Below are 12,534 nucleotides of genomic sequence, written 5' to 3' on the forward strand. Positions count from 1 at the left end.
ACTTAGATACGGAAATTACAGTTCAGAGGAGCATAGCATGCTCACTGTGTCCCTCCTAGACCCATCATACCTCAGCCATGCTGTTCCATGTCCTTCCTGTTGATTCCTTTCAGCTGGCAATTTGTGGTTTAAGACATTCCTGAGCCAGGGTTTATCTCATGGTCAGTAGCCACTATTAAGTCTATCCTCCATTAACAGCTAGTCCTGGATAAGTCTGTTTATATTTCTGGCCTCTATTTTCTGCAATGAACTCCAAATTATAACTATGCATTCTGTGAAAAGGCATTTGCTTCTGTATGTTTTTAGACCTCTGACCTCAAAACAATTGTAAGTGTCCTTTAGGTCATGGCTGGGAAAGAATGAAAAATCCTTTCCCATTCATACAGCTCATGTGGTTTTATGATTGTACAGATCTTGCTCATATTTTCCTTTTCATTCATTCCTTCCCAGACTTAGAAATATCAAGTTAGGCAGACTCTTTCCCTTCACAACCATGTTTCATGCCTTTCATCACCTTTGTCATCTTTTTCTGTGCCTTTCCTAGATCTATTCTGCATTTTTTGAGATGGAGGGAGCAGCAGGCTTGCACACAATCAATGGTATGAGTGTGCCATTTATACAGTGCCTGAATGACAGTTTTGGCATTGCTGTCAGTTGTTTCAAACAATTACCAACAGTCTACTTGTCTTTTTGATTGTTGGTGAGCTCTAAGCTTTTTTTTTTTCCCCAGGGGGTTTACTACTACTACACTAAAAGCTTCTCCTAGAGTGCCAGTTTAATAAGATTGCCTGTACTCTGGCTTGGTTATCCTGTAATTTACCCATAATTCAGATTGCACTGGCTTTCTGCTTTATTTTCTAATTGTTGCCACTGCATGTCTGCCACCACTCTGCTGCTCAGGCACATCAGGAGAGCTGTTCACTCTTCTCAGTGGGTTCCTTGAACAGCTCTGTGCCACGGGCTGACTACTCAGGGAATCATCCAGCTTGGCAGGAAGAACAGGGAAGAGCTCATCCTCCCTGAGCACTCGAGGCCACAGAATGAATCACCCTGCCATGCCTGGAGCCTGGTCTCCAAGGTCCTGCTGAGGAAAGGAAGAGAATCCACACTCCTGCAGACCTGACTGGCCCCCAGAGGAGGCAAGGAGGATCAATGCAGCCATCACCAGATGGTGCAGCTGCATGCAGCCTTGCAAGGTCATGGTGTGCAAGGATGTTTTGATTCTTGGAAGAAAATACCTAACTGGGGATGTTTTTCCATTGCATGGATGTCTGGAGAGTAGGCAGGGTAGATTCTGACTTCATGTTGCTGCTCAGTTCTCTTTGAGAACAGGACATTTGGCCTTTGGCTGGGAGTTCAGAATAGGGGTGTGTCCAGATGCTGTTTGAGATTATCTGTTCCAGACTGGTTTGAGTGGATAAACAAAATTAATTAGATTCACATCATATGAGTCCACAGGATTGATTTTTTCGTGCAGCAGAAAACTGGCTCGCACTGCTGTTCACCAGAAATATTTACAACTGTAGCTCACCTGCTTTTTTCCACGAGTTTTACAATACTTGCTGGGTTTATTTGAAGTCCGGGTAGAGGAATCATGTTATCACATGAGATTCCAATGAACCACTGTATAGAAAAAGTTATTTTTGTCCTCATTCCTATTACGGATGAAACTCCAGCATGGCAAAGTACTTCACCTTGTGTGATTAAGCAGAGGAAATGGCACTGTCTGAGCCTTTAACTAGCAGATTTTTGTCTTCTCCCTGTTTCTGGCAGTAAATCTGTGAGCCAGCCATTACTTCTAACACATAATCCTTGGGATGACTTTCATCTCTGCCTGCTCAGGAAACTGAGGAAAAGGTAAATAGAAATTTTGACAGTACTATGGCAGTTTGTGATTGTAATTCATGTTTATCTCTTAATTATAGTTAGCCAAACATTCTTTGCTGCTATTGCACTGAGCCCTCTGAAAGGACTCCAAGCAAAGTAAAATCTGTATTTGATGATTTGGAATTTACAGAGTGAGTGCTTCAGCCTTTCTAAGGCCTTCAGCCTCATCCTTTGGGTACCCATGCTGGGTGCTTTAAAGTTCAGGCTGTCTTTAAACCTTGTCTGCAGCCCTGAGTGAGTCCTGGTGAAGTCTTCTAGGAACTCTGGGTTGCCCATGATGGTCAGTATGGATTCTGCCCTGGCTTCAAGGCACAGCTCTTAACTCGGAAGGACAGAAGTGGTGAAAGTACAAAATGACAGATACTGGTGCTCTTGAAAAGGTAAATAGGGGACTTTTTTATTTTATAGTGTCATGAAAGACGAAGTGGTGAATCCAGACATGAAAGCAGTAGCAGATACACAGATGATAAAAGGAAATCTTTATTTCTGACCAGCTCACTGCTGTGGGATACTGGAATCCAAGAAAGTACAAAGACTAAAACCAGGGAAAATAAAATTACCTAGAATGATGACAGCTAATGCTAAAATGCATTTCAGAAGGAACATCAACACCAAAATCCTAAGTCTACAAGTCTTTTATGAGAAGAGAGTACTCTGTGTTTACTTGGCCATACCTGCTGTTAAAAGATCTGGAGCCAGTCACTCCTGGAAACAAAATCCCAGAACATGGGGTGGCAATTTCTAAAACTAAGCCTGTATTCCTCCTCAGGATGAGCTGTCCTAACCAGCTCAAAAAAATCTTAAACACTTGTCTTCTCCGGTTAATAGTGACAGAGCAAGGAACTTAAAAGCCTTGAAAGGAGACCTGTCAGAAGTCTGATTTAAGAGTCTACAAGTTTTTCTGGCAGAACAGTTGCTTCCATGTGAGGAGTGATCACATTACTGAACCTGCTCCACCTGCTCTCTCCAGAGGAGGCAATCAGAAACAACCTGCTTTGTCTGAGGCTTGGAAAGAGCCTTGGCTTGGTGGTCCTGCAAAACTTGGACTTCTAGAAGAAAACAACATGGCAAAGGGGGCAAGTGAGGAAAGGGGATGGGAGAAAACAGAGATGGTCTGCTAGGGAATGTGAAAAATGGCAGAGCTGAGGTAAGAGTGGTCTGGAAAATAAAAGAAAAAATAATAAAAAAAAAGAAACACATAAAAAAAAAGGCTGCAAGCTGTCAGCCACTCTTGACACCATCCAGCTGTGGTGGGGTCACTCAAAGGACCGCATCTTAGGGAGCGCAACCTAATTCAGACGATGCCGGCTGAACAATGCCACCGGGAAGGCAGGATTTCATTGTTCCCTACCCAGTTCACACCGCTTTGCTGTGAAATCTGCAAAGCAATTAAAACTAATTAAATTCCGACTTTATTAAGTGCGATCAACCCCCCGAAGACAATCCACCCTAAAAACAACCCTGCACGCCGAGTGCCAGGCACGTTAATCACCCGCAATTAAGCCCCAAACGGCGCAGCCAACCCATCCTTGTGTTCTCCGCGCACGTTCTCCCGGCTGAGCGATGCGGGAAGGCGCCGGCAGCCGAGGGCGAGGTGCGGGCGGCGGAGGCAGCGCTGCCCTGGGTCGCTCCTGTCCCCGTGCAGCCGCCGAGGGGCCGCGGGTCCGAGCGGCGGGCGCAGCCCCAGCCCTTCCCGGGAGGTGCTGAACGGGGGCTTGGCGCCCCGGGGGTCGGAGCCCCTCGGGGGTGTCTCGCAGCTCACTCCCGGGGCCGTGTCCGCTCCCCGGGGCCGGGCAGCGGCCGCTCCTCGCCCAGCGCCGGGGGCTCCGGGCCGCGCCTCGGCAGCAGCGGCACGGGCAGAGCCGTGCGCTCCCCGCCCTCACGGCGCGGCTCCGCGGCTCCTCCCCGCCCGCCGCCGCCGCCCCACGCCCAGGTGTCCCCGGGCCGGATCGCGCCGCTCCCCCGCGGCAGGAGCAGCCCGGGCCGGCCGGCGGAGCGGCGGAGCGGCGGCGGGGGCGGGCGGGGCGGTTCCGGAGCCCCGGCAGAGCCCGGGGGCGGGCGCGGTGCCACCGCCCGGCCCCCTGAGGAGGCGCGGCGGGGCTGCGCCGGCCCGGCAGGAGAGGCTGGGTGCCTCTCCCGGCGGGAGCGGGCTCTGGCTCTCCTCCCGGCGCCCGGGCGCCCCCGGGGCGCGGCCATGTCCGGAGCCATGAAGTTCAGCGGGTACCTGAAGGTGCGGATCGGGGAGGCGGTGGGGCTGCAGCCCACCCGCTGGTCCCTCCGGCACTCGCTCTTCCGCAAGGGCTACCAGCTCCTGGATCCCTATGTCACCGTCAGCGTGGACCAGGTGCGCGTGGGGCAGACCAGCACCAAGCAGAAGACCAACAAACCCACCTACAACGAGGAGTTCTCGGCCACGGTCACCGACGGCCATCAGATCGAGCTCTCCGTCTTCCACGACACCCCCATCGGCTACGATGACTTCGTGGCCAACTGCACCTTGCACTTCCAGGACTTGCTGCGCTCGGCCGCCCCCAGCGACACCTTCGAGGGCTGGGTGAGTACCCGTCCGGAGGAGAAGCCGGGAGAGCTCCTCTGGGAATGAATGAAGGGCCCTGGCGGAGCCGGGGCTTGTCCTTGCATGCCTGTGCCGCAGACACGCAGCCCGGTGTGTGTCTGCAGGTACACAGGTGTGCTCCTTCACGCATCTGTTTGTGCCCCCCTGCTTCACTTTTGCTCGTGCTGCTGTTCCTTAGGGACCCCAAGGACCCTCCGCTGTCGTAGCTTGAGGGTGAGGACGCTGTAGTGGAGGGCTGTGAAGTCTCTCCTCATGTTTGTAAATGAACGGAGACAAGACCTGTAATACGTAGCTTGCAAACTACACCAGCAAATTCACACAAAGGTGTTCCTCCCTCCTTTTGCTCAGCACACAGAGGCGCACTTGGAGACTCGGATACCTGGGTTGGATGTATTTCTGCCCAGCTCTACACATGCTTGCACAATAGTTTGATGTGTGCATGTGGATTTCTTTGACTTCTTAGCAGAATGGCAGGACTAGTCTTGTGTCTGTTATGTACACCGCTGCTCTGCGTCAATGCAGTTTCACTCTGAGCTAATTCTAGGTTATTTTCAGGTAAATGTCACTTGTATGCAGCCCAGAGAACCTCGTTCATGGATTAGTCCTGATGGTGTGAGAAAGAGTACAGTCTCTGAAGCTGTACCTTTGTTTCCAGTCTTGTAAAGGAGGGCGAGGTGACTGCATTGATCCAGCCTGTTTGCTGTTAAGAGTTAGTTTGATAAAAAAAGGCATTTATTCAGAGTAGAGGAGGTGCAGAAGTGCTGAGAATATTCAAGGCTGTGATGGGTATAAACTTTTTGAGGCCAAGAAGTTCAGGATATGCGGTCAGATAACCACCACAATAAACCCAGATGTTGAGGCTGACAGTATAGAGAACAGATAAACATCTTGATCCTATCACTGGTGAGAATGCTGGGACTTTCTGCTCTCAGTCAGTGTTTGTGGCTGAGGTGCGATGCTACACACCTCTGGGGTGATTGCAGGCAATGATTAATAAATGTATATTGGGGCCATTTAGTTAGTTAGGTCCCTTATGGATAGGTGTGAGGTTCATGCACTGGAGGTGTTCTCTCTCAGACCGTCCCTGGTGTCGGACAGAAGGGTCCCAGCCGGTCTCCAGTGGCTTAGCTGAGGTGTTGCTCCTGACAGCCCAGCCAGAGCTGAGGTCATGGGGTTTGCCTGGTGGATGCATGCCCAGCTTCCCACACTACCTGTGCCCCTGGAAAGTATCTGCTCTGCTCCTGGGGTTTGTGCCAAACCAGTTTCAAATGCAGAACAGACCCCTACGGGCAAAGCAGAGGAGTGAGCTTGGGATAAAGCTGTGTGGGTTTGAGGGTTTTCTTGATGTTTGAGTTGCTGGGGATGTTTGCTGTTGAGAGAGGCCCAGTCCTCTAGGGAGGCTGGAGTCCTGGTCACACTGGAGCTGGCTACATGTGGGCTGGGACTGCTCTGCTGCAAAGGCGGTGGCCTTATTTACATTACTGAAGTACCTGTCATGATACTGCTGGTGTGGATCCACATACATTTCTTCCATTTAGTCCATCCTGCAGTGCTGATTTTTAGGGCAGATGCAGAGTGTGACCTGAAATATTTATCTGGTCTTTGGTGAGGGAAAAGTTTCTAATCCTTGCAGGATAGACATGTGTTTTATGAACTCCTGTACCTGTGCGCTGATGGGTGCAATAGGGTGGGAAATCAGAGAATTCTTTTAACTAGATTGATGGAAACTGATTTTATATCTGGCCATGTAGACAGAGGCTAAGAGCTGCTGCTCCCCCTTTAAATGAATGTCTGAAACAGCTGGGGTGGATTTAGTGGGGAATAAGCAAATGTTTGTCTTCTGTTGCCTTTCTCTCTCCCCTCCCTTCTGATTTGCTTCGTTAGCATCTCGCATAGCGTGCAGCCTGGATCACATGATGACAGGGAACAGCATCTTGCCCTGATAATTTAATATGTCTTGATAAATCCGGCAAGGCTGTCACGGGAGTTTGTGTAATCAGAAGAATAGGAAATGCTGGTTTGCACTAACCCAAGGTCTACGAGCTGCTGGCACAATGCAAAACACCACAAGGAAATGTAGATTATTTGAAACTCCTCCACTCCAAAATCCTTCATTTCTGTCCTTTTTCCATCCCCAAAATAAAAGCACAGATAGGCAACTAAGGAGTGAATCAAGTGAGAGGAAAATTGGTGAATCTGCCTTATGCTACTTGTCTGTGCACAATTTTTCATTTTGATTTGAAATAGAACTTTTATGTTCACTTTTCAGAGACAGGGAAAACAGTATTTTGGTAAAATCCAAATGATTACTAGCAGGCAAACAGGGCAGTTGGCTGCTTCTGCTCCCTGAGCTCTCCACCTGAGAGGAAGCTATCCGGAATTACCTATGGCAGTCTTGGTGTCAGGCTCATGCTGCTCTGTTTATAAACATGGATTTTCTCCTGGTGAAAGAAAAAAAAAAGTGATTAGTTGTAACATCGGTCAGCACCTTTTGTGAGAACTGTAGGAAGTTTCAGCGAGAGGCGAGGAGGAGCACTTGGTGTGTAAAAGCTGGTGCTTCCCAGATGACTTGCAGGTAGATCACTGCAATTATGACCTGAACACTTATGCAGATGAGTAAGTGTATGGACATGAGCTGTCTCATCAGTAATGCTTATACACCTGAGTCATCCCACTGGGTGCTGGGACAGTGTTCTCTGTTCATGGTTTGCTTTAAAATTCCCGTTTCTGAGGCTTCAAAACTGACCCTTTTCCTTCTAACCATTTGGGTTGTTTTCCAAAGTCTTTCTAAAAAACACATTAGCATGGTCATGCATGTTTGTTGTTACACATATTTGACTAATTTTCCACAGATCAAATTTGCAAGAGCTTATTAACTTCAAGATCCTTCTCACTGTTTCCCCTTTCTTATATTAACTCGTCAGGTTTCAGCAAAGTCGTTTTCATTAACATTGTCAATTAAATGCCATCGTGCCTTCAGCGTGCTGTAACGCAGTCACAGCTGAGTGCCATCTCCCCAGTGCCATGTTCTGTCTCTGGTAGGAATTTGCTTGTGTGGGTGTGAGATTGTGCAAACCTGAATGGTTGCATTTTACACAGGTGTGCATGACCAGGTGCAGGGAGGGAGCTGAGCTGTTTGCTGGGATTTACATCAGGGCTGAAACTTGCCTCTTGAAAGCATTTCATTTTGCACTAGCCTGTGCTAGGATCTTTTTACTTGACATATGCACCTTTAAAAGGTATTGTCTCCTCTTTGACTGTCTCTGAGTGCGGTATAGAAAGCTGTCATATATCAGTGAAACAAATGGAGTGTAGCTGAAATGGGAGATGTTTACAATACCTAGGATTATTCCTGAATTTTATGTAGTAGCTAAAGTAATTTTTAACCTTGGGGAAACACTCTTTACAGATACTGAATGGCATTGTTACAAGGGAATTATTTAATCACAATTGTAAAATTTGTTAGTCCCTGGGTGGAGATGCCATAATTTCTAAGACTTTAACAAGGAGTAGACATTTAAACCTTGATCTTGAAGTAGCAGATCATGAGAGTACACTGAAGGAAATCACATAACAGATGGGCTATAAGATTAGTGAGCCAGTCACAACTTCCTGATGAGTTTGTTGCCATTTGCTCATGTGCAGGAAAAGATTAAGGCAATTCTTGTGTGTTCCTTCATCTCTTTTGCCTGTATGCTTCCCTTTGATTTTTTTCTTTCTTAGGGCAGAAATAATCGTGTTTTACCCATGTTTATATACAATTGTATTTGTTGAATGTGAAGTTCAAGAGTTAAAAGATAATTCACCTTCTCTCCAGAGCATCAGGGCCATGGCAGAGAGGCAGGGTGCTGCAAGTCAAATATAATATGGTTGCTGCTTCTTTTGACTCCTGCTTGACTGCAGGGTTCTTCAGGTGGGCAAAAGCTGCTTCAGGAAGATGAAATACTTTATAGCTCTTGACAGAGGATTTTGTGGTGCAGTATTTTGTGTCTGCCCAACTGTAGAGATAAATTAAGCTTGTAGAGCTGGAATAAGTGGTGTCTCCATGCACGGGGCAGAAGCAGGCTGGGGTGAAGTCCATTTGACTTCTGTTTCCATGCACACGACAGTGATGTACATAGTGCAGATCTCTGATTTGTGTGAAGGTCACACTGCATATTAATTAGGCTTGAGTAAAATGAGCTCCTTCCCGAACTTTTTGGAAGCTCTAAGTTGTTTCTGCAATTGTTATTACTGATTTGCAGTTACTATGTTGAATAGGACTTGTGGAGAGAAATGCCCACTGCAGGAGGTAAGATAGGTCTGAAAGCTACTGGAATTTCAGCTTTTCTTTCTTTCCTTTAGTGTAAAGTTGTCCTTTGGCCCTAAGAACAGACCCCCTCAAAATGCCTCAAGAGACCCATGCACCACGGCTACCTGAGAGTGCCCTGCAGCCCAAGACAAAGGCTGTAATAAGTAAGGGAAAAATTGTTGCTGTTTGTCAGGTGTTTAATAGTCTGTGGGGGTGTGATGCTAAAAACAGTTGTTCTGATTGAGGCAGATGAGACAGCTGACTGTCACGAAGAGCTGCACACGTACTGCCCGGTTTCAGCATCAGAAGTTGAGCTATTTGGAGTCCTGTTTCTTGCTCCTCCCCAGTAAAAGACCTGGCTGGCAGCTGTGAGAATCCTTGGCGAACATGGGCATTTTGCTTGAGAGGAGAGTGTGTTTGGCTGGGAAGATTTGACCCAAGCATGAGAAGAGCCAGTTTCCAGTGGTTGGGGCCAGTAGGGATGTGTAGGACTGGTGTTCATGTCCTGGCTTTGAATTGAGTGCAGCAAGATGTGGGTTTGGCTCTCAGGGTTTTCTGGGGGACAGCCATGTGGGCAGTGATGTGACAGTGTTCTTGTCCCCTTCAAAGATGTTGTCACTGCATTCATCAGGGACTGTGGCTGAGGTGGGGGAGTTCTGTGCCTGGGGCAGAGCCAGAATTCCAGGAGTGCAGGACAAGGCAGGACAGAGTCCAGGCAATCAGGTGCTGCAGTGACCTGGAGGGAAATAGTCACATGGCTAATGGACACCCTCTGGGTACTCTTGCCACCAAGAGCAGTGGCAGTCACCTCGAGGTGACTGGAATGATGTACTGGAGTACTGCATCTATCCCTGGGGCCCCTCAATAAAATAAAAACATGGACTTTTTGGAGGGAGCCTAGAGGAGGCCATGAAGATGCTCAAAGGGCTGGAGCACCTCTGCTGTGAGGACAGGCTGAGAGAGTTGGGGTTTCTCAGCTTGGAAAAGGCAAAAGGGAGGCCTTACAGCACCTTCCATTGCCTAAAGGGGCTAAAATAGAGCTGGGGAAGGATTTTTGTCAAAAGCATAGAGACAGCAAAAGGCTAATGGCTTTAAACTGATAGAGGAGAGATTTAGGTTGGTTGTAAGGAAGAAGTTTTTTACAATGAGGGTGGCACAGGTTGCCCAGAGAAGCTGTGGATGCCCCATTCTGGGCCGTGTTCAAGACCAGGCTGGATTTGGCTTGGAGCAACCTGATCTGGTGGAAGGTGTCCCTGTGCATGGCAGAGGGTGTGGATGAGGTGGTCTTTAAGGTCCCTTCTATTCGGTGGTTCTGTCAAGCCCTTGTTGATGTGGTTGGCTGGAGTGGGGGGCTGACTTGGATGTCAGGGGTACCTTTACATTCCTGCTGATGGAGTTGCTGCTGAACCAGTTGAAAGCCCTGGTTGGAGGGAGAAGAGGCAGCCAAGGGCTGATGCCCACATTGCCTTTGGTCATGTTAGACGCTCATGAGAAGGTGTTTGCAGACCTGCACCTGCAGCCCTGAGGGTGCTTTTTGCAGAGAGGCTGTGAGGAGGAGGAGGGGGCAACAGGGTGACCACAGCACAAGTGAGCCCAGCACCCCAGGAAGCTCTGTCCCCAGCCCTGCGCCCTGCTGGCCCCACCTCACCCTGTTGGTGGTTTATATTTAGCCTTTTCCACAGGTCTTTTAGTAAAGCACATTTCACTCAGGCTGTCAGAAGCTTTCTGTTTGGAGTATTTTCTGAGTAATGATTTGGTTTCTGGCCATTTTGAGCTTATAGGCAATAAACTCTGCAGAACGCATTGTCAAGGGGGCCGTTTGAGCTATTGAAATGCCATTAGAAAGTCTGCTGATTTACAGGGTAATTCAATATGAAAAACATATCCCTTACTGAAGTGAATAAGACTCCCACCCTTTCTTCACAAACTATCAAGGCTCCTTTGATGTTTTAGGCTTCAGCTATTGTGCTTTGCTAATACAGCCAGGAAACTGGGGGCCTTTTGTGTAACCATGGAGAAAAAGATGAACAGCAGAGTTACCACATGAAATGAGTTACTGGCAGCTTTTATAAGGATTCTGGATCAGCCATCGCACCTTCTTGCCTCCCAGATTTCATCCTATTTAGGCATGCAGTTAAGACATGTCAGACCATGCTGCAAATTTAATTTCTTTTGGAGACAATGAGCAATCTTTGCTCTGATTGCTTGCTCCACCCCTGTGCTATTTGTAGGGCCATGCTGGACCCAGGCTGGAGTCGTGGATAACTAACCTGGCGCCATGTCCTGGTGGAGATCACCACGTGGTTGTTCCTCTCCCATGCCATGCCCTTTTGCTGGCTGCTTGTGAGGGAAAGCCCTGCTTTATAATAATTATATCAAAGATAAATATGTTTCTGAAACAAAGAGCATCCAGAAGAGTCCCATTAACATTGCTAAGCCACTTAGGGTAAGCCAGACAAACAACTATATTTCTGCAATGCCACTGATATTTTTGTATGCTTTGATATCATGAGATGTTCTCATCACTTAGGGAGGTCAATTGCTGAGGAAGCCATCCTGCTTTAATTTAGAAGCCAGCACCACGAGCAGATCTGAGCCAGCTTTTGTCGCGTTTGAGCAATGCTGTGTGGTTGCAAGCATCCCTCAGCAACTCCTGTGCTCTTGATATTCAGTGTCCGTCCTGGGCCCAAGGTGATGGAAAAAACTGCTTTTTCACTGCCCCTGCAAGACCTTTTGTGCCCTTGTTGTGCTAGACCAGAGGCATCTAATCGATGTCCAGATCTATCCCGCAGGCTGCCGGAGCAGTCTGACCAGCTGATGGCCCCACTCCCTGCACTGCTCTGTCCTGGGGCTCCTCCAATGTGGGGCAGCTTGCAGGCAGAAGAGTTGTTCTGATAACTAGCAGGGGTTTTTTTGGCAGGTCTTCCTTGTGAGACCCACTGCATCTTCAGAAAGCCTCACGCTCTCCAGCCCGCTGGTGCTCTGTGTTCAGATGCAGCCCTCAAGCAGAGACGGGATGCCTGTGACCTGTGTGACAAATGGATGGCACACCCTGGACTGTCTCCTCTGAGTGCCACATTGCAAAGCAATTAATCCCATCCTGGGGAAGATGCTCTCCTGGGCTGCAAAGCCACTGGGCTTTTGGGATGTCAGGTCTGGTATAAGATTTTCACTTGCTGGCTGGACCTCTGTGGCTCTGGATGGGAATTTCTGTGCTCCATCATGTGGTGTGGACCTGCCCTTTGGGTCAGCACAGCTCACAGAGAACTGAAACCCAGCTGCTGTGACTGTGCTTACCCAGGAGCTTTGCCAGTACAAAAAAATGTTGGCAGGGGAAGAAGGAGGGAGGGAGGTATAAATCTATTAGATGACATTACATAAGGGCTTTTTCTTGGTGTTCACCTGCGCAGTTTCGTAAGGTTTGACTTTTGTGAGTGAGTTGGTTGTATTTGAATCAGTGATACAGTGGCAGCTCTCCAGACTCCTTCCAGGAGGGATCTCCTTTCTGTGGAACAGGTAGGAGATGAAGTATTGATGCAGAAACACAAGCTGGGCAGCTTTGGTAGCTGACTTCAGTTTGTGAAATGGGAGATAGAACAAATAATCTATTTTTTAACCAACATGAGAATGCTATTTAGGCCTTAGTGGAATTTCTCTCGTATTTTTATTTTTTACTTTTTATTGTAGTACAGGTATTTCTGTTGAAATGGGGAGAGGAGGAAAATGCATCCATGCAAGACACATTTCTAAATGTGTGATTTGCTGTATGAGTGTTGCATGT

At 48.1% G+C, this 12,534-nt stretch overlaps 1 protein-coding gene across 2 annotated transcripts in view; it reads left to right on the plus strand.

The window, feature by feature from the left end:
- PRKCH (protein kinase C eta) overlaps positions 1 to 12,534 on the plus strand; it is a 130,666-nt gene that overhangs the window by 13,608 nt on the left and 104,524 nt on the right. Inside the window, exon 1 of one of the 2 annotated variants that reach the window (XM_068192152.1) lies at positions 3,922 to 4,441. The exons of the other annotated variant lie outside the window; for it this stretch is intronic. Coding sequence (XP_068048253.1) covers positions 4,082 to 4,441 — 360 coding nt within the window. The 5' untranslated portion in view covers positions 3,922 to 4,081. Of the gene's footprint in view, positions 1 to 3,921; positions 4,442 to 12,534 lie in introns of those variants that run through there. 2 annotated transcript variants of the gene reach the window in all.

Source organism: Anomalospiza imberbis, chromosome 6 (genome assembly GCF_031753505.1).
Source record: "Anomalospiza imberbis isolate Cuckoo-Finch-1a 21T00152 chromosome 6, ASM3175350v1, whole genome shotgun sequence".
Taxonomy (NCBI): Eukaryota; Metazoa; Chordata; class Aves; order Passeriformes; family Viduidae; genus Anomalospiza; species Anomalospiza imberbis.